Here is a 21684-nt window from a genome sequence, read left to right on the forward strand (position 1 = left end):
ATTCTCAGGTTGGAGGAGCTCTGGGTAGCCTCCAAACTGACAGAATGCACATCGATTTATCCAATTTATGGTCATTTCTCCCCCTTCCCTCTCTTTCTTTTCCATTCCCCATTCTGGCTCCCCTGTTACCACATTCTTCTCATCACCTACCTACTCTGGTGCTCCTCCTCCTTCCCTTTTTCCCCTTTTCCTTTTCCACCTACCACCTCCCAGCTTCTGACTTCATCCTTCCACTCCCATTCTTCTACCTTCCTCTTCGCCTGGCTTCACCTATCTCCTTCCAGCTTGTAATCCTTCCCTTTCCCCCACCTCCTTATTCCAGCTGTTCCCCATGATGAAGGGTCTCGGCCTGAAACATTGACTGGTGGTGGTGCCTGACTGCAAATTTCCTCCTACATTTTGTAGAAAGTAGCGGATAACAACCAGTGTGCAAAAGACAACAAACTGTGCAAACACAAAAAAAATAAATATTAGAACATTAGATGAAGAGTCCTTTGAAAGTCAGTCCATAGAATGTGGGAACATTTCAATGATGGGGCTAGTGAAGTTGAGTGTAGTTATCCCCTTTGGTTTAAGAGCCTGGATGAGGGGTAATAACTGTTCCTGAACCTGGTGGTGTGGGTCCTGAGGCTCCTGTATCACCTTCCTGATGGCAGCAGTGAGAAGAGAGCATGGTCTGGATGGTGGGGTGGTGGGGTCCTAGATGATGGATGTTGCTTTCCTGTGACAGCGCCCTTTGTAGATGCGCTTAATGGTGCGGAGGTCTTTGTCTTTGATGGACTGGGCTGTATTCATCACTTTTTGTAGGATTTTCCATTCAAAAGCATTCGTGTTTCCATACCAGGCCATGATGCAACCAGTCATTATACCCTCCACTGCACATCTATAAGAGTTTGTCAAAGTTTCAGATGATACACCAAATCTTCACAAGTTTCTAAGGAAGTAGAGGTGTAGCCATGCCGCCTTTCTTCTGGCACCTGCGTGCTGGACTCAGGACAGATCCACTGAACTGGTAACGCTGAGGAATTAAAAGTTGCTGACCCTCTCCACCTCTGATTCCCCAGTGAGGACTGGCTCATAGACCTTGGTTTCCTCCTCCTGGTCAATAATCAGCTCCTTGGTCTTGCTGACATTGAGTAAGAGGTTGTTGTGGCACCACTCAGCCAGATTTTCAATCTCCCTCCTATATGCTGATATGTCACCACTTTTGAATCAGCCTACGATAGTAGGTCATCAGCAAATTTAAATATGCCATTGGAGAACTGCTTTGTCTCACAGTCATAAATGTAAAGTGAGTAGAGCAGGGGCTAAGCACACAGCCTTGTGATGCACCTGTGCTGATGGTGATTGTGGAGGAGATGTTGTTAATCTGAACTGACTGGGGTCTGCAAGTGAAGAAATAGAGGATCCAGTTGCACAAGGAGGTGTTGAGGCCCAGGTCTTGAATTTATTGATTAGCTTTGAGGGGGTGATAGTATTGAATGCAGAGCTGTAGTCAATGAAGAGCATCTTGATGTATGCATCTTCACTGTCCATATGTTCCAAGATGGAGTTAAGAGCCATTGAAATGGTACCTGTTGTGACAGTTGGCAAATTAGAGACAAATCCAAGTTGCTCCTCATGCAGTAGTTGATATGTGTCATCGCCAACCTCACAGAACAGTATTCACATTTTCCTTGAGCATCTGAGGTCTGCTTGAGAGTTAAAAATATCAGTGAATGCTCCAGCTAGTTGATCAGCACAGGTCTTCAGTACTCTGCAATGTTCACTGTCTGGGTCAGATGCTCTCCGTGGGTTCACCCTCCAGAAGGATGCTTTCACATCAACATCAGAAACTGAAATCATAGTGTTGTGGGGCTGTGAAAGTTTGTGAAGGTGCCTCCATGTTCTGTTGGTCAAAGCAAACATAAAAGACATTGAGCTCATCTGGGAGCAAAACCTTGTCGTCATGTATGTCACTTGGTTTTACTATGTAGTAGCTGATAGTATTCATGCCCTGCCACAGCTTCTGAGCATCCTTCAATGATTCAAGTTTGGTCCAGAATTTCCACTTTGCATGTAAAATGGCTTTCTTCCAGTTTACTTGGTTACCAGACCTGAACACTACTGATGGCTCTCAGCAAATTGCAGATTTATTGGTTCATCCAAGGCTTCTGGTTGGGGTAAACACTAAATGATTTTGTGGGGACACAGTCATCTACGACTGACTTTATAAAGTCCGTGACAACTGGTATATTCGTTCAGATCCTCTGAGTCCTTGAATGTGGCCCAGTCCACTAACTCAAAGCAATCTTGTAGCTGCTTCTTTGCCTCCTGCAACCACCTCTGTTGTCCTTGCTTCTGGAGCCTTGCTCTTCATCCTCTACCTGTATGCAGGTAGGAGAAGGTCAGTCAGATGATCAGATTTCGCAAAATGTCTTTGAGGGTTGGAACGGTAGGCATTCCTTATGATAGTGTGTTGGGGCCCCTGGTATTGCAGGAGACATGTTGATAACAATACAGCAGAGATTTCTTCAGGCATGTTTAATTGAAGTGCCTGGCAATGATTTGAAAAGCATTAGGGTGGGCGATTCACAGGCATGATCCCATTACAGATCAGCATGGGCGGTTTCGATCTCTATTTCAGACCTGTGCCAGTTCAGCCCTCTGTACCACTCCGGGTGGTTCCAAGTTCTGTTGGAGCAAGCACCATGTAGACAGTGAACTTAATGTGGATGCCCAAAAAACAGTCCAATGCATCACCAGCACCAACCTATCAGCCATTAAGGTCATATACATTCAGTGGCCACTTTATTAGGTACACCTGTACGCCTTGTTAAATATCTAATTAGCCAATCCTGTAGTAGCAACTCAATGCATAAAAACATGCAGATGTGGTCAAAATGTTCAATTGTTGTTCAGACCAAACATCAGAATGGGGAAGAAATGTAATCTAAGTGACTTTGACCATGGTTGTTGGTGCAAGACGGGGTGGTTTGAGTATCTCAGAAACTGCTGAAATCCAGGGATTTTCACACAGAACAACTTCTCGAGTTTACAGAGAATGGTGTGAAAACCAGAAAAACATCCAGTGAGCAGCAGTTCTGTTGGTGGAAACACCTTGTTAATGAGAGTGGTCAAAGGAGAATGGCCAGACTGGATCAAATAACCATTTGTTACAACAGTGGTGTGCAGAAGAGCATTTCTGAATGTACAACACATTGAACCTTGAAGTGGATGGGCTACAGCAGCAGAAGACCATGAACATACACTCAGTGGCCATTTTATTAGATATAGGAGGTACTTAATAAAGTTGCCACTGACTGTATATAGAAAGGTGCCAGAAGAAGGCCAGCAATGTAATACCCTGCTTTTATGGACTGTTTGTTGCACACCCATCAGGGAAGAGGCTTGTAGTTTCCGTGTCAGGACTATTAGACTCAGAAACAGTTACTTCCCCCAAACTGATCAACACCTCCACCCATTAACACACCCACCACCATTATATCCACATCAGCCACTCCTCTCCTCAGCCCCTCAGCACCTTTCATCCTCCATGCATTGCCACTCTAGTACATTGTGTTTTGTAGTATTGCTTTGAAGAAAAAGAATGGGTTTTCTTTCCTCTACCATTGATGCCGCCCTCACCCACATCTCCTCCATTTCCCAGATATCTGCCCTCAATCCAGCTTGCTGTTGTTGTAGCAGGGATAGAGGTCCTCTTGTCCTTGCCTATCACCCCAGAAGTTTCCGCATCCAGCACATCGTACTCCACAGATCCGACCACCAAACACATGTTTAACCTCCCCACCCCCCCGCCACTTCCACTCTCTGCTTTCTGCATGGATCTTTCCCTCCATGATTCTCTTGTTCATTCATCCCCCTCCACTGATCTCCCTCCTGGTACTAATCCTTGCATGTGGAAGAAGTACTACACCCATCCATTCACCTCCTCCCTCACCACTATTCAAGGTCCCGAACAGTCCTTCCAGGTGAGGCAACATTTCACCTATGAGTCTGTTGAAGTTGTCTACTGTATCTGGTGTCCCTATGTGTCCTCCTTTGTGAGACCTGATGTAGATTTGGGGACTGTTTTGTTGAGCACCCTTGCTCTTGTCTACAACAAGCAGGATTTCCTGGTGGCCAACCATTTTAATTCAACTGCCCATTCCCGTTCCGACATGTCAGTCCATGGCCTCCTCTACTGCTATGATGAGACTATTCTCAGCTTGGAGGAGCAACACAACCTGACAGCATTCTTTCTTCTTCAGCCCTTTACCTTTACCAACTATCACTTCCAGCTTCTCACTTTATCCCCCTCCCCTACCCTTCAACCTCCCCACTCACCTGGTTTTCCCTATCACCTTCTGGCTTGTACTTCTTCCCCTTCCCCCACTTCCTTATTCTGCAGCCTTCCCCCTTACTTCATCAGGACTAGAAAGGGTCTCAGCCCAAAACGTCAACTGTTTATTCCCTTCCATAGATACTACCTGACCTGCTGAGTTCCTCCAGCATTTTGTGTGTGTTACTCTACATTTCCAGCATCTGCAGAATCTTTTGTATTTGTGAAGGGATATAGATCATGTTTGAGCCAAAGAGATTTAGGTTAATTCGGCATTGTGTTCAGCACAACGTCATTGATGAAGGAGTCTGTTTCTGTGCTCTCTGTTCTCTGTTCTAAGCTGTTCTCTGTTCTGTGGGCTTTTAACAACAAACTGGTGGTTTTTCTGGTTATCATTGGAAGATAAGTTATTGTTGTTTCTTCATTCTACATTCTTAAAGCAAGGTGAGATTTGAATTTTAGTCTCTCAATTACCAATCTACAAGCTGAATCTCCTGTTAAGATTATCACCACCTATTAAGAAGCAGAATGATTTCTAGGCTCATGGTTGAGGGAGTGGCCTAGACACGAGGAGAGATCTTCCTCTCCTCAGACAATAGCAATGGGAGGCTTTGCATCCTCCCAACTGCTGGGTTGGAAGTTCACTAAGGACCATCACCATTTGGGATATGCCTTCTCAAATGGCCTAATTCTTCTCCTATATCTTATGGTCTTGTGAATGGTTCAGCAAATCACAGCCACATCCCATAAGGATACATCAACACATCCAAGCAGATGCTTTCAATCTTGTCAATGTTCACTTGTAGGGAATTTCTATTCATCCATCACTGGATACCAGGGAAACTGTCCCACTTTATCAGTTACTGCTCATCGCCTTATTGAAGAAGTTTTTCCTAAAATGTTGAGTTGATGTCTTCAGGCTCCTGTACCTTCTCTCTGATGGCGGTAATAAGAAGAGAGCATGTTCTAAATGATGGGAGTCTTTAATGATGGTTGTTGCCTTTTTAAGGCATTGTATTTGGAAGTTGTCCTTGATGCTTGAGAGGCTTGTGCCCATGATAGAGCTGGCTGTATTTGCAACAGCGATGCAGCCAGTTAGAATGCTCTCCATGGTACATCTGTAGAAATTTGCTAATATTTGGTCACATTCCAAATCTCCTCGTATTCCTAGTGAAATATAGCTGCTGTCATACCTTCTTTGTAATCGCATCAGTATGTTGGGCCCAGCATTGATCTTCAGAGATGTTGACACCCAGGAACTTGAAGCTGCTCATCTTTTCCACTGCTGATCCCATGATGAGGACTGGTGTGGGTTCCCCTTTATGAAATCCACAATTAATTCCCCAATCCTTTGTGTGGGTTTCATAATTACCTCCTATTGTAGTGATTGTTTTCTGTGTTTAACTGAGGCTAAAGCTTGGTCACCTGCCTTGATTGGAAGCTGGCTTACAACTGAAGTGATAAACAATAAATCCGTTCCCTTTGTTTCCAGCGATGTGAACTCTGTCCCCACAAAGATGGTGCTCTCAAGAGGACTGATAATGGAGGTAGGTTGCATCGAAGTGTGGAATTATGAGGATATAGACAATGGTAAAAGTAATTAACAGCACACAGAGTTGTGAAGTAACTGTTTTCATAAATGATTACTTTTCAGAATGTTTATGCTTCATTGATGGTGTCTCTGCTCCTCTCCCTCTCCACCTCTCCCTCAAAATCTCAAAAGTTCAAAATTCAAAAAGTTCCAAGTACATGTATGTCACCCTGAGATTCATTTTCTTGTGGGCATTCAAAGAAACAATAGAATCAATGAAAAACTGCACACAACAAAGATGGACAAACAACCAATGTGCATATGGCAACAAATTGTGCAAATATAAAAAAAAGGGAAAAATGGATAATAAATAAATAAGTAATAAATATCGAGAACATAAATTGTCGAGTTCTTGAAAGCGAGTTGATTAGTAGGTCAGTGGAAACTCAGTGGTTAGTGAATGGAAGGAGGCCATTCAGCCCATTGAGTCTATAGTGGATTTGTGTATGAGCAATATGGTTCGTTCCACTTTGGGATCACAGCAATATACAATTATGGAAATAGGCCTTTTGGCCCAGCTTGTCCACACCATTCAGTAGGTACCTCTCTGTATTAACCCCATCACCCAGCACCCAATGCTGAAGTGATTCAGACACTTGACCATTTCCCATCTAGCCATTTCTTAAATGCCGTCAGAGATCTGGCTACAACTCCTGTCTCAGGGTACTCATCACTCTCTGTGAACATCAGATTCAGATTTCATACTTCAGACTTAGATTTATTTATCATGTATAAAGTACATGGAAACATACAGTGAAATGCATTGTTTGCATTAACAAACACAACCTAAGGATGTGCTGGGGGCAGCCTGCTAGTGGTCGCCACATGTTCCAGTACCAACCTAACATGCCCTCCATGTTTGGTTGAACGACACAGAGTAAAACAAAACTGAATATACTGAGCTACAAAGTAACAGCAGCAAAACAAGCTGCATCTCTCTCTCACACACACACACACACACACACACACACACACACACACACACACACACACTCTCTCTCTCTCTCCCTCTCTCCCTCCAACCCCAGAACTGGCTGTCTTGGCCTTCAGCCTTTGCAGACATTGTGCCCAAAACTGACTCTCACAGAATTGCAGCCTTGGAGCTCCAGCCATTGGGCCTTGACTTCCAATCAAATTTGTGGCTTCGATCTTTTGGGTCAAGAAGGTCCTCCTTGGAATCTCTTCCCCTTTACCCTAAACCCTACATCCTCTGGTTTTATTCACCTCTGATCTAACCTATAGTCTGCCTTAATGCTCCATGCTCTTCACATACCTCGGTACATCCCCTGTAACTTCCATTACTCCAGGGAGTAGCCTCTCTAGGCTCTCCTGCCCTCTCTCCTTTATTTAGCAAATTTTATCTCATTCATGTACTTAGATTAACCTGGGCAAGAACACAGTACAGGCCGTTTAGCTTACAATGTTGAGCCGACCTTTTAACCTACTCTTAAGATCCTTCATAGCCCTCAATTTCTCTGTCATCCATGTGCCTATCTGAGAGTTTCTTAAATGCCCCTAATATATCTGCTTCTACCACCGCCCCTACAGGTCGTTCCATGCACCCACCATTCTCTGTGTAAAGAACTTATCTCTGACATCTCCCTATACTTTCCTTCGATCCCCTTAAAATTATGTGCCACTTTATTAGTTATTTCTAACTTGGGAAAATGTCTCTGGCTGCCTAATCACTCTATGCCTTCTTTCATCTCGCACACCTCTAGCAAGTGACCTTTCATCCTCCTTCGCTGTAGTGAGAAAAGCCCAAGCTCGCTCTTAACAAATGTTCCTTACCGCATTGAAAGTTATCTTTTTCCAGTTGACATTTGTTTTAACTTGGAGCTGTCCCTTCCATAGCTATTCTGTCCACAGTTATAATTTCTAAGATTTGTAGTTTTGTTAAATTGCCCATTACACTGCTGACATTGGGGTAGCAATGTAGGTCCTCAATCCCTGGCAGTGTGCATGGCTTCCATCATGATGTTAGTAGCTTCCTCTCGGATTTCACTACTGTCAGTCATGCAAGTCCCGGCCCAGCAGTACCATCACATTCAGATGTAGAAGGATTCTCTATTGCTGTTTCCATAACTTTTTTTTACTAGTCAGGGTTGTCTGCCCTGAGCTGAACCCCCGATCCTGGAGGACTGGTGGACCACTCTTAATCTGTCCTCTACTCTTTAACCTGTTTGGCATGGATGACGATACCAGGAGCCAAAGCATAAAGCCCTGTTTCCAGCCAACATAGCTCTCTGGGTCGTTGAGGCACACATGCCTCCAAACCCTACAACAAGGTTGTGGTCCTCTTGGAGGATTTGTACTATTGCCATCACTTTTTATTAGGGGTTTCCATGTGTTAATATTTGTCATATTTGGTCTGCTCTATATCCCAGAACCAAGTCCGGTAATGTTGCCTTCTTTATCAGGCCAGGATCATACTGAATGCATTTTAGAAACTCTTGGCTGTCTTTGTCTCGTGTGTCATTGCTTTCCTTGTCTGTGTTTGGCCAGTATCCCAGTCTGTACTTTAATGGATGAAGTCCTCCATTATTACGACTCTATTTCTTTCTCACATCTCTGTAATTTCACTGTTGATTTGCGCCTGCTTGTAATCAGCATCTAGAACATTCCCAATGGTGTAATCACAGCTCTACACAACTTTTGAACAGTATTTTCTCTCCTCGCTCATTCCTGGATGGCTGACCCTCAGTTCAATGCTGCATGATTGCCCTCACCCCAATACCTCACCGTCTAATTTTTTTACTTTCCCCATTTTTCAGAACACATTATATCCAGGAATATTTAGAGATCCTGCCTGCTGGAGTGTGTTTACATAATTCACTGACTATATCCTCCCCTCCCTCTCAATTTTGCATTTCAGTTCAGTTGCCATTTGCTCTCCAGTACTATTTGGGAATGTTATTTTCAGGTGGTGCAGACAGGGTATTAGTCATCCAGCCCTGTAGCTTTCTCCTTTTCCCTTTGAGGAAGTAGCTGGCCTCACTTGGCAACAACCCAGAGACATAGTTGGAGCTTGAAGTTGGCTGTATGAGAACTGGGCAATTAGACCTGATTCCCAGTGAGACTGGGCAGCTCCAGACAATCATAGGCACAATCGTCCTGAGATGAGTTGGCTCTCACCTCAGGAGGGTGTTTGGTTCCAAGCACAATGCACACAAGCAGGTGTGTGGAATGGTGTAGAGTGGGGCGGTGGGGGAGGGGCTGAAGAGCAGGGCGGGGAAAAGAGGTTGAAGACTGAGCGTGGGAGAAGGGGTAAGGAATGAGATGGGAGATGGTGAAGGATGAGGTGAGGGAAGAGGAGGTAAAGAGTGAAGTGGTCAGAGAAAGGGTGAAGTTTGGGGCAAGGGGGAGAGGGGTTGATATGTGGGGTGAGGAATCAGAGGTGAGAAGGTAGAGAGAGCGGGAGTAGGCAGTTGTCTCTCATTTAGAAGGTTTTGTGTTCGTGTCCAATGGGAGGTTTCCAGCTGGCTGGCACTCCCAATGCAGTGCCTAGAGTATGGTGACTCCTAGAGGCCCAACTGCTCAGCTGCCCAGCATCCCAGAGGAACGCCTTCCACTCTGGACATCAACAATTGGAGAGGGAGAAGAGACTTCCCCTTGCTCTTTACCTCACTCAACACCACTGAAACAGATTCAGTGGCCATTTCATTTATTAGTTTTGGGTTTGTACTATGTACAACTACATGTATTATGGTAGAGACCACTTTTCCAACGAATAGAAGTATGTCATGGTGAGGTGGTTGCGAGTACTTTGTTATTTTGAATAGGAGGCTATTCTTTGAGGTACAGCACACTGAACCATTTTGTTCTGTTTGGTGTCTTTAGGTTGGGCCCACGTGGTGTGTGCCCTCTATGTTCCTGAGGTGCAGTTTGCTAATGTTATAAGCATGGAGCCCATTGTACTGCAGTACGTTCCCCACGAACGCTTCAACAAGGTAACAGCTCCACCGTCTCTCCGCGGGTATGCTCTCTGATCCATGTAACATGTCAGTTCTGTTATATAGCACCATCAACAACCTTACCGTGCTTGTTCCTTTGTCCACATGGCCTCAAGAATGGTCATTCTGTGGTCTTTGGAGCTTGCAGTCCCCAAGGAGGCCGTCTGGATCATACGGAATCTGCTGGTTCTTAGTGAGAGAGATGCAATCAGTCCCTGCTCCTACCCACCATCCTGCAAGATTTTCCCTTCTGATATTAGCTGGGTTTCCTTTAAGGAATCACAGAGTTGCACTGCGTGGAAACAGTTCATTCGCCCCATCTGGTCCATGCCAAATGAGATTCCCATCTATGCCAATCCCACTTCCTCATATCTCTCTAAGCCTTTCCTATCCACATCCCTGTCCAAGTACCTTTTAAATGTTGTTAATGTACCTGCCTCATCTACTTCCCCTGGCAGCTCATTCCTTAAATGGACAACTGTCTTTGTGAAAAAATTGCCCTCAGGTTCCTATTAAGTCTTTCCCTTCTCACCTTAAACTTGTGTCCTCTAGTTCTCAATATACACTGATGAAAACAACTGTTTGCATTCACCCCATCCATGCTCCTCCATAATTTTCTGCACAGTCACCCTATCTACGCTTCCCTGTTGTCCTTGTCCCTGCTTCCATTGTCTTTAAACTGGAATGTTACCCAGTGAAGAAAGACTCAGATTAAGGCAGAGTTTGATAGGTTCTTGATCAGTCAGAGTGTCAAATGTTATGGGGAGAAGGCAGGAGAATGGGGTTGAGAGGGATAATAAATCAGCTATGATGGAATGGCAGAGCAGACTCTGGGTTTTTACTCACTGGAGTTTAGAAGCATGAGGGCTGATCACATTGCAATGTATCGAATATTGAAATGCCCACATAGAGTGGATATGGAGAGGATGTTTCCTATAGTAGGCGGGTCTGGGACCAAAAGCAACAGCCTCAGAATAGAGGGACAGCCATTTAGAATAGAAATGGAGAGGAATTTCATTTAGAGAATCTGTGAAATTCATTGCCACAGATGGCTGTGGAGGCCAAATTATTTGGGTATGTTTAAAGTTCTTGATTAGTCAGGGCATCAAAGTTACAGGGAGAAGGCAGGAGAATGGAGTTGAGAGGGATAATAAATCAGCTATGATGGAATAGTGTACAAACTCGATTGGCCGAATGGGCCTAATTCTGCTTCCATGTCTTATGGTCTTATTAAGTATGCTGGAATTATTTCCTTTGAAACACTGTGGCTGTGGGAAGAGTAAACTGCAGGTGTATAAAATTCTGAGGGCCTAGAGAGAGGAAACAGCAAGGGCTTAATTCCCAACAAGGAGTTGTCAAAAACCAGGGGCACAGATTTATAGTTCCTGGCAGAAGGATTGGTTTGAAGATGAGGAAAGGCTCCCCCCCCCCACCCCCCACACACAGATGGGAGATCATGGTGGAATTTGTAGACAAGGAGAATTTTAATATTACAAGAGATGCTGGAGGATCTCAGGCAGTGGAGGAAAGTGAACAGTTGTTATCTTGGTTCAAGTTCTTTCTTCTGAAGGATCCAAATGAAGGAACCCAAACCACCAATGCTGCCTGAGCCATTAAGTTCCACCGGCAACTTGTGCATTGCTGCAGATTCCAGTATTGCAGTCTCTTGTGCCTTAAGAATTTTAATACAAATTAAGTACCTCTTGTCCAAAATGCTTGGGCTGGAACTGTTTCAGGTTTCGGATTTTTTGAATTTTAGAATATATAATGAGATAGCTTGGGATCACCACCTGAATTTGTGTGCTACTGGTAAGCGGTCTTTGTCTTGTATTTGTTCGTCACACCTATGCCTTAACAGTGAAAATTATTACATACCATTGATATAATGAAATTATAATGTATGCAAGGTAACAAAAGCAGCATAGCAGCATCGGGAGGATACCTGAATCAGCTGTTGAACAACAACAGACAATGGCAGGCTTTCAGTCTCCACCTAGAATGCCGTGTTTTGATGAAAATGTTACAGTACATTGCATTTCTATTTTACTTTTTTGAGGCTTTATGTAAGGTATTAAAAGATTGAATTTAATTACAGGTAGTTGTAATGAAAACTGAAAAAAGTTAACATTTTATTTTTAATGCAGTAATGACGCTGGTCATGTTATACTCAAACTTGAGATTTTAGTTAGAGGTGAAATTCAGATTTTGTGCAAAAGTTTTGTTATTACCAAAAATATGTGATGTTCTTCATTTACAAAAGAAAAATGCAGCACCAAACACGACAACTATGTCAGGTCTGAGAAGCTTGAGGGAGCGGGTACATTATTGCAGTTGAGGAACCTGGAAGTGGATGCTCTTTGGATGTGGAGGCTCTGTGCTAGATGATTTTTTAAAAAATGTTTCTTTCTGTGTTGTCTGCCTAATTAACAAGGGATTTTGTCTTACAATTTTTCTTTGATTTTATAACCAACATGACCTCTTGTTCTGTTATGAATGCCTACTGCTCCAACCAATAAGTCCATCATATATTTTCACCATGTTGTCTATGAGCACTTTTCTACTGTATTAACAATAACATCTTCATCTTCACTATTAATATCATGATCTCCTTGATTCATAACCATTTCAGCTATTTCACCATCAGTCATTGAATGAACAACTGGAATCTCATTATTGATGTTAAAAATGTCTTCAATATCCACTTCCTCCAGCTTATTGACAGACTCTGAAGGTTTCCCTTTTGATTATGTAAGGAGTTCCAACATTTCATTTGACATACGTAATCCTTCAAACTCAGCACTCTGTTCGTCGTCATCCTTGAACATATTCATAGGCCAGAGGTTGTTTTTCTATTTTTCATTAATTTGTGTTCATTACTTTCAGTATAGAACTTTAACAGTTTGTCCTTCTGTTTCTTCAGGTCATAGATGGTGGTCTTTCCAACACCATACTCATCTGTCAGATGCTTCACACTTACACTGCTGATAAGTTTTTCCAACTGTGTTATTGAGAAAGATAAATGCTTCCACTTTTTCTTTTCACTATTACCCATAGGGGTAACTGCAGGCCTTTTTGACATTTTGAACAATATGTTCATAGCACAGAACAGAGAATAAGCGCAAAACACATGGCATTCCCTGTGAGTAATGCATAAAGGTCTGACTATGAAAACTGCTGAAAACAAACTGGCGGCAACAGGACCCCAATCAGGGTGTGCGAGGTCACTTCTTAGAACTGTCTGTGGTGTGCAGTGACCTGCACATCACCAGGGAACCTTCCCAGCTTCTTAATGGAATTTCCCATTTGTGACGTAGAAAAATTTGGATTTCTGAGGTTTTTAGATTTTGGGATATGGGGCACTCAACCCACACTACAGTAGATGCTGTGGGAACTCAGTCAGTCAGGCAGCATCTATTTTGGGTTGAGATCCTACTTCTGATCAATCGAAGTCAAGGGACCCAAACCATTTCTCTCCACAGAGCTGATGAGTTCCTCCAGCATCTTGTGTGTTGCTACAGATTCCAGCATTGCAGTCTCTTGTGCCTTGAGAATTTTAATACCACTGGAAGCAGTGATTTTAGAGTTAATGGGTGAAAGGGAATACATTGGAAACACAAGTGATTCTGCAGAGCAACACACACAAAATCCTGCAGGAACTCAGCAGGTTAGGCAACATTTATGGAAAGGGCTAAACAGTCAATGTTTCAGGCAAAGATACTTCATCAGGACTGGAAAGGAAAGGGGAAGAAGACAGAATAAGGTGGTGGGGAGAAGGGGAGGAGTACAAGCTGACAGGTGATGTGTGAGACCAGGTTATGTGGGTGGGTGAGGTAGGCAGGATGAATTGAGAAGATGTTAGGTGAAAGAGGTAAAGGGCTAAAGAAGAAGGATTTTGATAGGAGAGGAGAGTAGACTGTGGGAGGAGGGGCACCAGAAGCGGGTGATGGGTGACCCTCAGTTCAATGCTGCATGATTGTCCTCACCCCAATACCTCACCGTCTACTTTTTTTTTTACTTTCCCCATTTTTCGGAACACATTATATCCAGGAATATTTAGAGATCCTGCCTGCTGGAGTGTGTTTACATAATTCACTGTCTATATCCTCCCCTCCCTCTCAATTTTGCACTTCTTCTTTACAAAACTGCTCAAGCTCTGTCAGATTGCATGGGGATCATGAGTGAACAGCCACTTTCAAGTCCAGCCATAAATTCTCAATTGAATTGAGATCTGGACTCTGACTGGGCCACTCCGGGACATTAATTTTGTTGTTTTTAAGCCAATCCTGTGCTGCTTTGGCTTTATGCTTGAGGTCATTGTCTTGCTGGAAAACAAATCTTCTCCCAAGTCATGGTCCTGTTGCAGACTGCATCAGGTTTTCCTCCCGGATTTCCCTACATTCATTTTACCTTCTACCTTCGCAAGCCTGCTGCAGCGAAACATCCCCACTGCATGATGCAGCCACCACCATACCTCACAGTAGGGATGGTGTATTTTTGATTATGTGCGATGTTTGGCTTGTGCCAAGCATAGCGTTTAGTCTGATGGCCAAAATGCTCAATTTTGGTTTCATCAGACCATAGAACCTTCTTCCAACTGACTTCAGAGTCTCCCACATGCCTCTGGCAAACCCTAGCTGAGATTTCATGCGAGTTTTTTTTAATCAACAGTGGCTTTCTCTTTGCCACTCTCCCATAAAGCTGCGACTGGTGAAGCACCTGGGCAACAGTTGTTGTACTCACAGTCTCTCCCATCTCAGTCACTGAAGCTTGTAGCTCCTCCAGAGTTGTCATAGGTCCTCCCTCACTAGTTCCCTTCTTGCACGGTCACTCAGGTTTTGAGCTCTAGGCAGATTTACAACTGTGCCATATCCTTTCCATTTCTTGATGATTGACTTAACTGTACTCCAAGGGATATTCAATGACTTGGAAATTTTCCTGTATCCATCTCCTGACTTGTGCTTTTCAATAACCTTTTTGCAGAGTTGCTTGGAGTGTTCTTTTGTCTTCATAGTGTAGTTTTTGCCAAGATACTGACTCACCAGTAGTTGGACCTTCCCGATGCAGGTGGATTTTTACTGCAATCAATTGAAACACCTTGACTGCACACGGTGATCTCTATTTAACTAATTATGTGATTCTAAAACCAATTGGCTGCACCAGTGATTATTTGGTGTGTCATATTAAAGGGGGTGAATATTTATGCAGTCACTTATTTTGTGTTTTTTATTTGTAATTAATTTAGTTCACCTTGTAGAGATCTGTTTTGACTTTGACATGAAAGAGTCCTTTTCTGTTGATCTGTGTCAAAAACGCCAAATTAAATCCATTGTGAGGTCAATGTTATAAAACAATAAAACATGTTAACTTCCAAGGGGATGAACACTTTTAATGGGGACTCTGGATTGGGGAAAATCAAGTTGGTGCTGGATTTCAAGAGGGGGGATTTCTGGAACGCCTGCGAGATGGCTTTTTAGAGCAGCTCATGGTTGAGCCCACAAGGGGATCAGCTGTTCTGGATTGGGTGTTGTGGATCGGACTGGAATGAACCAGAGCTGAACAGAAAGCTTAAGGTAAAAGTACCCTTAGGGTCAAGTGATCACAATATGATTGAATTCACCCTGAAATCTGAGGAGGAGAAGCTAAAGTCAGATGGATCGGTATTATAGTGGAGTAAAGGGAATACAGAGTCATTGCCAGAATTGATTGGAAAACAATACTGGCAGGGATGACAGCAGAGCAGCAATGGCTGGAATTTCTGGAAGCAATTCGGAAGACACAGGATATATCCATCCCAAAGAGGAAGAAGTATTCTAAAGGCAAGATGACACACCCGTGGCTAACAAGAGAAGCGAAAGCCAACATAAAAGCCAAAGAGAGGGCATACAACAGAATAAAAATTAGTGGGAAGTCAGAGGATTGGGAAACTTTTTAAAACCAACAGAAAGCAACTAAAGAAGTCACTAAGAAGGTAAAGGTAGAATATGAAAGTAAGCTAGCCAGTAATGTTAAAGAGGATACCAAAAGTTTCTTTAGATACATAAAGTGTAAAAGAGAGGCAAGAGTGGATATCAGACTGCTGGAAAACAATGCTGGAGAGGTAGTAATGGGGCAACAAGGAAATGGCGGATGAACAGAATAAGTATTTTGCATCAGTCTTCACTGTGGAAGACAGTAGCAGTATGGTGGAAGTTCCAGCTGTTAGGGATCATGAAGTGTGTGAAGATACCATTACTAGGGAGAAGGTTTTTGGGGAACTGAAAGGTCTGAAGGTAGGTAAGTCACCTGGACCAGTTGATGTACTCCCCAGGGTTCTGAAAGAGGTGGCTTAGGAGACTGTGGAGGCATTAGTAATGATATTTCAAAAAATCACTAGATTCTGGAATGGTTCCAGGCGACTGGCAAATTGCGAATGTCACTCCTCCCTTCAAGAAGGGAGAGAGGCAGAAGAAAATAACTTGTAGGCCAGTTAGTTTGAACTCAGTGGTTGGGAAGATGTTGGAGTTGATTGTTAAGGATGTGGGTTCGGAGTACTTGGAGGTGCATGATAAAATAATCCGTAGTCAGTATGGTTTCCACAAAGGTAAAATCTTCCCTGACAAATCTGTTAGAATTTTTTAAAGAAATAATTAGAAAGATAGACAAAGGTTGATGTTGTGTACTTGAATTTTGAGAGGGCCTTTAACAAGGTGCCACACATGAGGCTGCTTAACAAACTATGAGCCCATGGTATTACAGGAAAGATTCTAGCATGGATAAAGCAGTGGCTGATTGACATGAGGCAAAGAATGGGAATAAAGGGAGCCTTTTCTGATTGGCTGCCAGCGACTACTGGTGTTCCACAGGGATCTGGGGACCAATTCTTTTTACGTTATATGTCAATGATTTGGATGATGGCTTTGTTGCAAAGTTTGCAGACGGTACAAAGATAGGTGGAGGGGCAGTTAACTTCGAGGAAGTAGAGACACTATAGAAAGACTTCAATAGATTAATGGAATGGGCAAAGAAGTGGCAGATGGAGTACAGTGTCGGGAAGTGTCTGGTCATGCACTTTGGTAGAAGAAGTGAAAGGGTTGACTATTTTCTTTTTCAATCTTTTTATTAATTTCACAAAATATAAACATGACATATTTATTAGTAATACAAAGTTATTGGGAATACATTGTTATAATTAACATGAGTAGATATAAAACTAAAGAAATGATTGACAAAACTCCCAATCATAAAGGATATCAATGAATAATACAAAACAAAGAGAAATAACAAGACAAAAATCATGAAAAAGGAAAAAAAAATAACCCTCCCCCCCCAAAAAAACTGATCTAAACAGAATTAATTAACTAAACTAAAAAAAAAGAACTGGGCTATATTAACATCACAAAAAATGGGAGAAATGAAAAAACCTTAGTGTCGGCGACTCCGTTCCTCCTAACCAATATTACAGAGAAAAAAAATAAGTTTGGAAATGGTCAAATTACATCATATGAAAATGCTGAATAAATGGCCTCCAAGCCTTTTCGAATTTAATGGAAGGATCATAAACCACACTTCTAATTTTTTTCAAATTTAAACACAACAGAGTTTGTGAGAACCAGTGAAATATAGTGGGGGGGGGGGTTAATATCTTTCCAATTCAGCCACTAAAGTAAGAAATGTAATCATCCGATGAGCTGAAGAGGTTAACTGATTTAATTCTATCATTAGTAGCCCAAAAATAGCAGTAATTGGGTGAGGTTACAATTAAAACTGATTGGGACAGAGAACTTAAGATTATTATACCGATTGAAAAATAGGAAAAAATTCTTCAATTAGTTAATTCATCCTCTATATGTGCTAAGAATGCGTTGATACAGTTTAAAGTAGTGCATAGGGCTCATATGTCCAAAGATAAACTATCTCGTTATTACTCTTATATAAATCCTATTTGTGATAGATGTCATTCCAAGATAGGTTCTTTAACTCACATGTTTTGGTCATGTCCTTTGTTGAAAAAATATTGGGAAGACATTTTTGATATTATTTCAATGGTTTTGAATAATGACTATTTTCTAAATGGAGAGAAAATACAAAAATCTGAGGTACAAAGGGACCTGGAAGTCCTTGTGCAAGATTCCCTAAAGTTTAATTTGCAGGTTGAGTCTGTGTTGAGGAAGGCAAATGCGATGTTAGCATTTATTTCAAGAGGACTAGAATATAAAAGCAAAGATGTAATGTTGAGACGTTATGAAAGACTAGTGAGGCCTCACTTGGAGTATTGTGTGCAGGTTTGGGCTCTTATCTTAGAAAAGATGTGCTGAAATTGGAGAGGGTTCAAAGGAGGTTCACTAAAATGATTCCAGGATTGAACGGTTTGTTATATGAAGAGCGTTTGATGGATCTGGGCCTGTATTCACTGGAATTCAGAAGAATGAGGGGTGACCTAATTGAAACCCATCGAATGGTGAAAGGCCTTGATAGAGTGGATGTGAAGAGGATGTTTCCTATGTTGGGAGTGTCTGAGACCAGAAGACACAGCCTCAGAATAGAGGGATGCCCTTTTAGAATAGAGATGAGGAATTTCTTTAGCCAGAGAGGGACGAATCTGTGGAATTCTTTGCCACAGGTAGCTGTGGAGGCCAAGTCTTTATGTATATTTAAGGTAGAGGTTGATAGATTCATGTCTAGTCAGGGTCTGAAAGGATACCGAGGGCGGGGGGGGGTGTGTGAGGCAGGAGATTGGGGCTGAGAGGAAAAATTGATGAGCCATGATGAAATGGCAAAGCAGACTCGATGGGCCAAATGGCCTAATTCTGCTCCTAAATCTTATGGTCTTATGGTTTTATGCCAGAATGGGAAGTGGAATTAAAATGGATGGCTGCCGGGAAAGCCCTCCTTTTGGAGCAGATGGAGTGAAGGCGGTCGACAAAGCGGTCCCCCAATCCATGTCAGTTCTTACTGATGTAGGGAAGGCCACACCAGGAGCACCAGATACAGTGGGCAACCCTGACAAACTCACAGGTGAATTCTTGCCTCACCTGGAAAGACTGTTTTGGGCTCTGAATGGTGGTGAGGGAAGTGGTGTAGGGCAGGTCCTGTGTGTAGGGCTAAGTACCAGAGGGAGATCAGTGGGGAAGATTGGAAAAGCTCAAGTTCAGATTGGAGAACAAGTGAAGCTGGCAGCAATGGTGTAGATCAGTGTGTGAGCAGCAGTGGATATTGTTAAGGTGGTACTAGTGCGCAATATCTGGATCAAAGCACATCTTGGAGTTAGGTATAATACCAAGTATCTGCAGAGTAAGGTCAGCTTTGATAGCAGCTTCACTGACTTTGGAATTTACTCTTGGAGATCAAACCCTTAGCCTTGCCAATATTTGGTGGAGGAGATCCTTGCTGTATCAACCACTAAACACTGGAGGATTTCACCGGGAGAGGAATAAACGGTTGATGTTTTGGGCTGAGACCCTTCATCAAGTCTAGAAAGAAAAGGATAGGAGCCAGAAACGGGTAAGGAGTACAAGCTGGCAGCCGATAGTTGAGATCAGATGAGGGGTAAGGTGGGTAGGGGAAGGGGAATGAAGTATGAAACGGGGAGGTGATATGTGGAAGAGGTAAAAGACTGAAGAAGGAGGAATCTGTGCCTCCCCCCACCACCTTATTGTGGCTTCCTTTTCCATCCTGTTGAAGGGTATCAGCCCAAACATCAACTATTTATTTATAGATGTTGCTTGGCTGCTGAGTTCCTCCAGCGTTTTGTGTGTGTGTTGCTCAAGATTTCCATAATTTTCAGAATCACATGTGTCTCTGATCCTTGCTGCATGTTGGATGAGACACTCTAAGATGATGGTTTTAATGATTGTCCTGAATAAGTGGGAATGGAATCTGCAGTGTGAGCAAGAAACTATTGTGTGTTCGAAGCACACATTAACACGTGTCCATCTTTTTCCTTTTGGATTTAGACCTGTTATCTCTGTGAAGAACAAGGACGAGAGAGCAAGGCGGCAACGGGAGCTTGTATGACTTGCAACCGACATGGGTGTCGGCAGGCGTTCCATGTCACTTGGTGAGAAGATCTTCCAAAGTTTCCCAGAACTTCTCTCAATTCCACAAAGCCCAGTTCCTGTTCCACAAACCTGAAGCTGACAACACAACCTAGGGCTGAGTTTAACTAGAGAGCCACAGGATTACTTTAAATGTTTCCTGAAGATGGAGAGAATCTCCTGGTATTGGAAAAATTAGTTGTGAAAAGAAGGATTCTCAGTTGTGGGAGAATCCCAAAATGAAAGGGCTGAAAATGAATCCAAAAGGGATTGAAGATAGATTTTTGTTCTTAAGTTCTAGAGCCCTCTACCATGAGTAGTAGTACCAGGACAATTTGTCCAGCTTGTCTTTTTTTTAAAAAAAGGAGCAAGGAGCAAAAAAGACAAACCAAAGGGTTGATTTGAAGTAAGAAGACTAGAACACCCAGTCTGACCTAGTGGTCCAGGTGCTCTGTTGCTGTACTGTCCTTTTCAGCATATTTTTTAGAATCCCAAGTGTTTTGCCGGTAAGAGATTTTAGTGAGGTAGGTCATAGGCCATAAAAATTTAATGGCAGATGGTCAGTAGGACTACTTACTTTATACCCTCTGTGGAGAAACCGGAAATTTGAACTCAGAGACCTTCATCCAGCTGAATCGAGTATGGGTATCACTTAATTTGTCCCTCTGTTCCTCTGATCATCTCACACTTGCCCATTCACAATGTTGATTCCTGATCCTGCAAAATCTGAATTTTAGCATCCTCCTTTTTATCTCCAAATGTTCACTGGTTTCCTTGCCCCTCTTTTGTTTTTACTTAGGGATATAGCATGGTACAGCCCCTTCCAGCTCATTGAGCCCAATTACACTCATTAATCTACTAACCTGCATGCTGTTGGAATGCGGAGAAAACCAGAGCACCCAGAGGAAACCTGCATGGTCACGGGGAGAACGTACAAGCTCTTTGCAGGCAGCAGCAGGAATTGAACCCCAGTCACTTGCACTGTAATAGTGTTACACCAACCACTATGCTACCAGGCTGCCCCAAGTCACTAAAAGTTAGTGTAAAAAATATTTGTTATGCAAATTTAAGATGTCGTCTCCCTGACCTGGGAAGAGGAAAGCATTCCAGAGGATGTCAGAGAAGCTGTAATCATGACTGTGTCCAAAACAGGAGAGAAGTCTAATTGATGAGAGTTCTCTCTGCTTTGGAGGTCACCATTGAAAGAATCCTCCTCGATTATCTCTTCCTAGCAACTGAAGAGCTATTTACAACGTCACAGTGTGGATTCTATACAGCAAGAAGCAAAATAGCTGTCATCTTTATCCCCTCAAAAATCCAGAATGAGTGGTGGAACCTACTCTACCTTCTTTTGATGTCTTTCAAATGAGGGGAATAGGGCATTTCCTTCTCAGGTTGACTGTTTCCAGGAATTTGTTACCAACCTCCACTGTGGTATCCAAGCCATTCCACAGCAAAAGGTGGAAGGGGAAATGTCTTATGAGAGTAGTTTGAGTGAGCTAGGGCTCTTCCATTTGGAGCAAATGATGATGAGAGGAGACTTAATAGAGGTGTATAAGATGGTAAAAGGCATAGATGGATTTTTTCCCAGGGCAGAAATGGCTAATATGAAGATGATTTTAATTTTAATGTGATTGGAAAATTATAGGGTGGGTAGGAATGCCGGGCTGGCCGGTGGTGCAGTGGCATCAGCACTGGACTTTAAGGTGAATGGTCCTGAGGTCATTTTTTTTTTACACAGAGAGTGGTGGGTGGGGGAACATGCTGCCAGCAGTGGTGGTAGAAGCAGATACATTAGGGACATTT

The 21684-nt window shown here is 42.9% G+C and overlaps 1 protein-coding gene across 3 annotated transcripts in view; it reads left to right on the top strand.

Annotated features, from left to right (window-relative positions):
• The window catches only part of LOC140191648 (protein AF-10-like), a 290386-nt gene that overhangs the window by 20848 nt on the left and 247854 nt on the right, over positions 1-21684 (top strand). For all 3 annotated transcript variants that reach the window (XM_072249244.1, XM_072249246.1, XM_072249245.1), the window contains exons 2-4: positions 5814-5868; positions 9753-9862; positions 19798-19901. In XM_072249244.1, the coding sequence (XP_072105345.1) occupies positions 5814-5868; positions 9753-9862; positions 19798-19901 (269 nt within the window). The remainder of the gene's footprint in view (positions 1-5813; positions 5869-9752; positions 9863-19797; positions 19902-21684) is intronic.

This window comes from Mobula birostris, chromosome X (genome assembly GCF_030028105.1).
Source record: "Mobula birostris isolate sMobBir1 chromosome X, sMobBir1.hap1, whole genome shotgun sequence".
Taxonomy (NCBI): Eukaryota; Metazoa; Chordata; class Chondrichthyes; order Myliobatiformes; family Myliobatidae; genus Mobula; species Mobula birostris.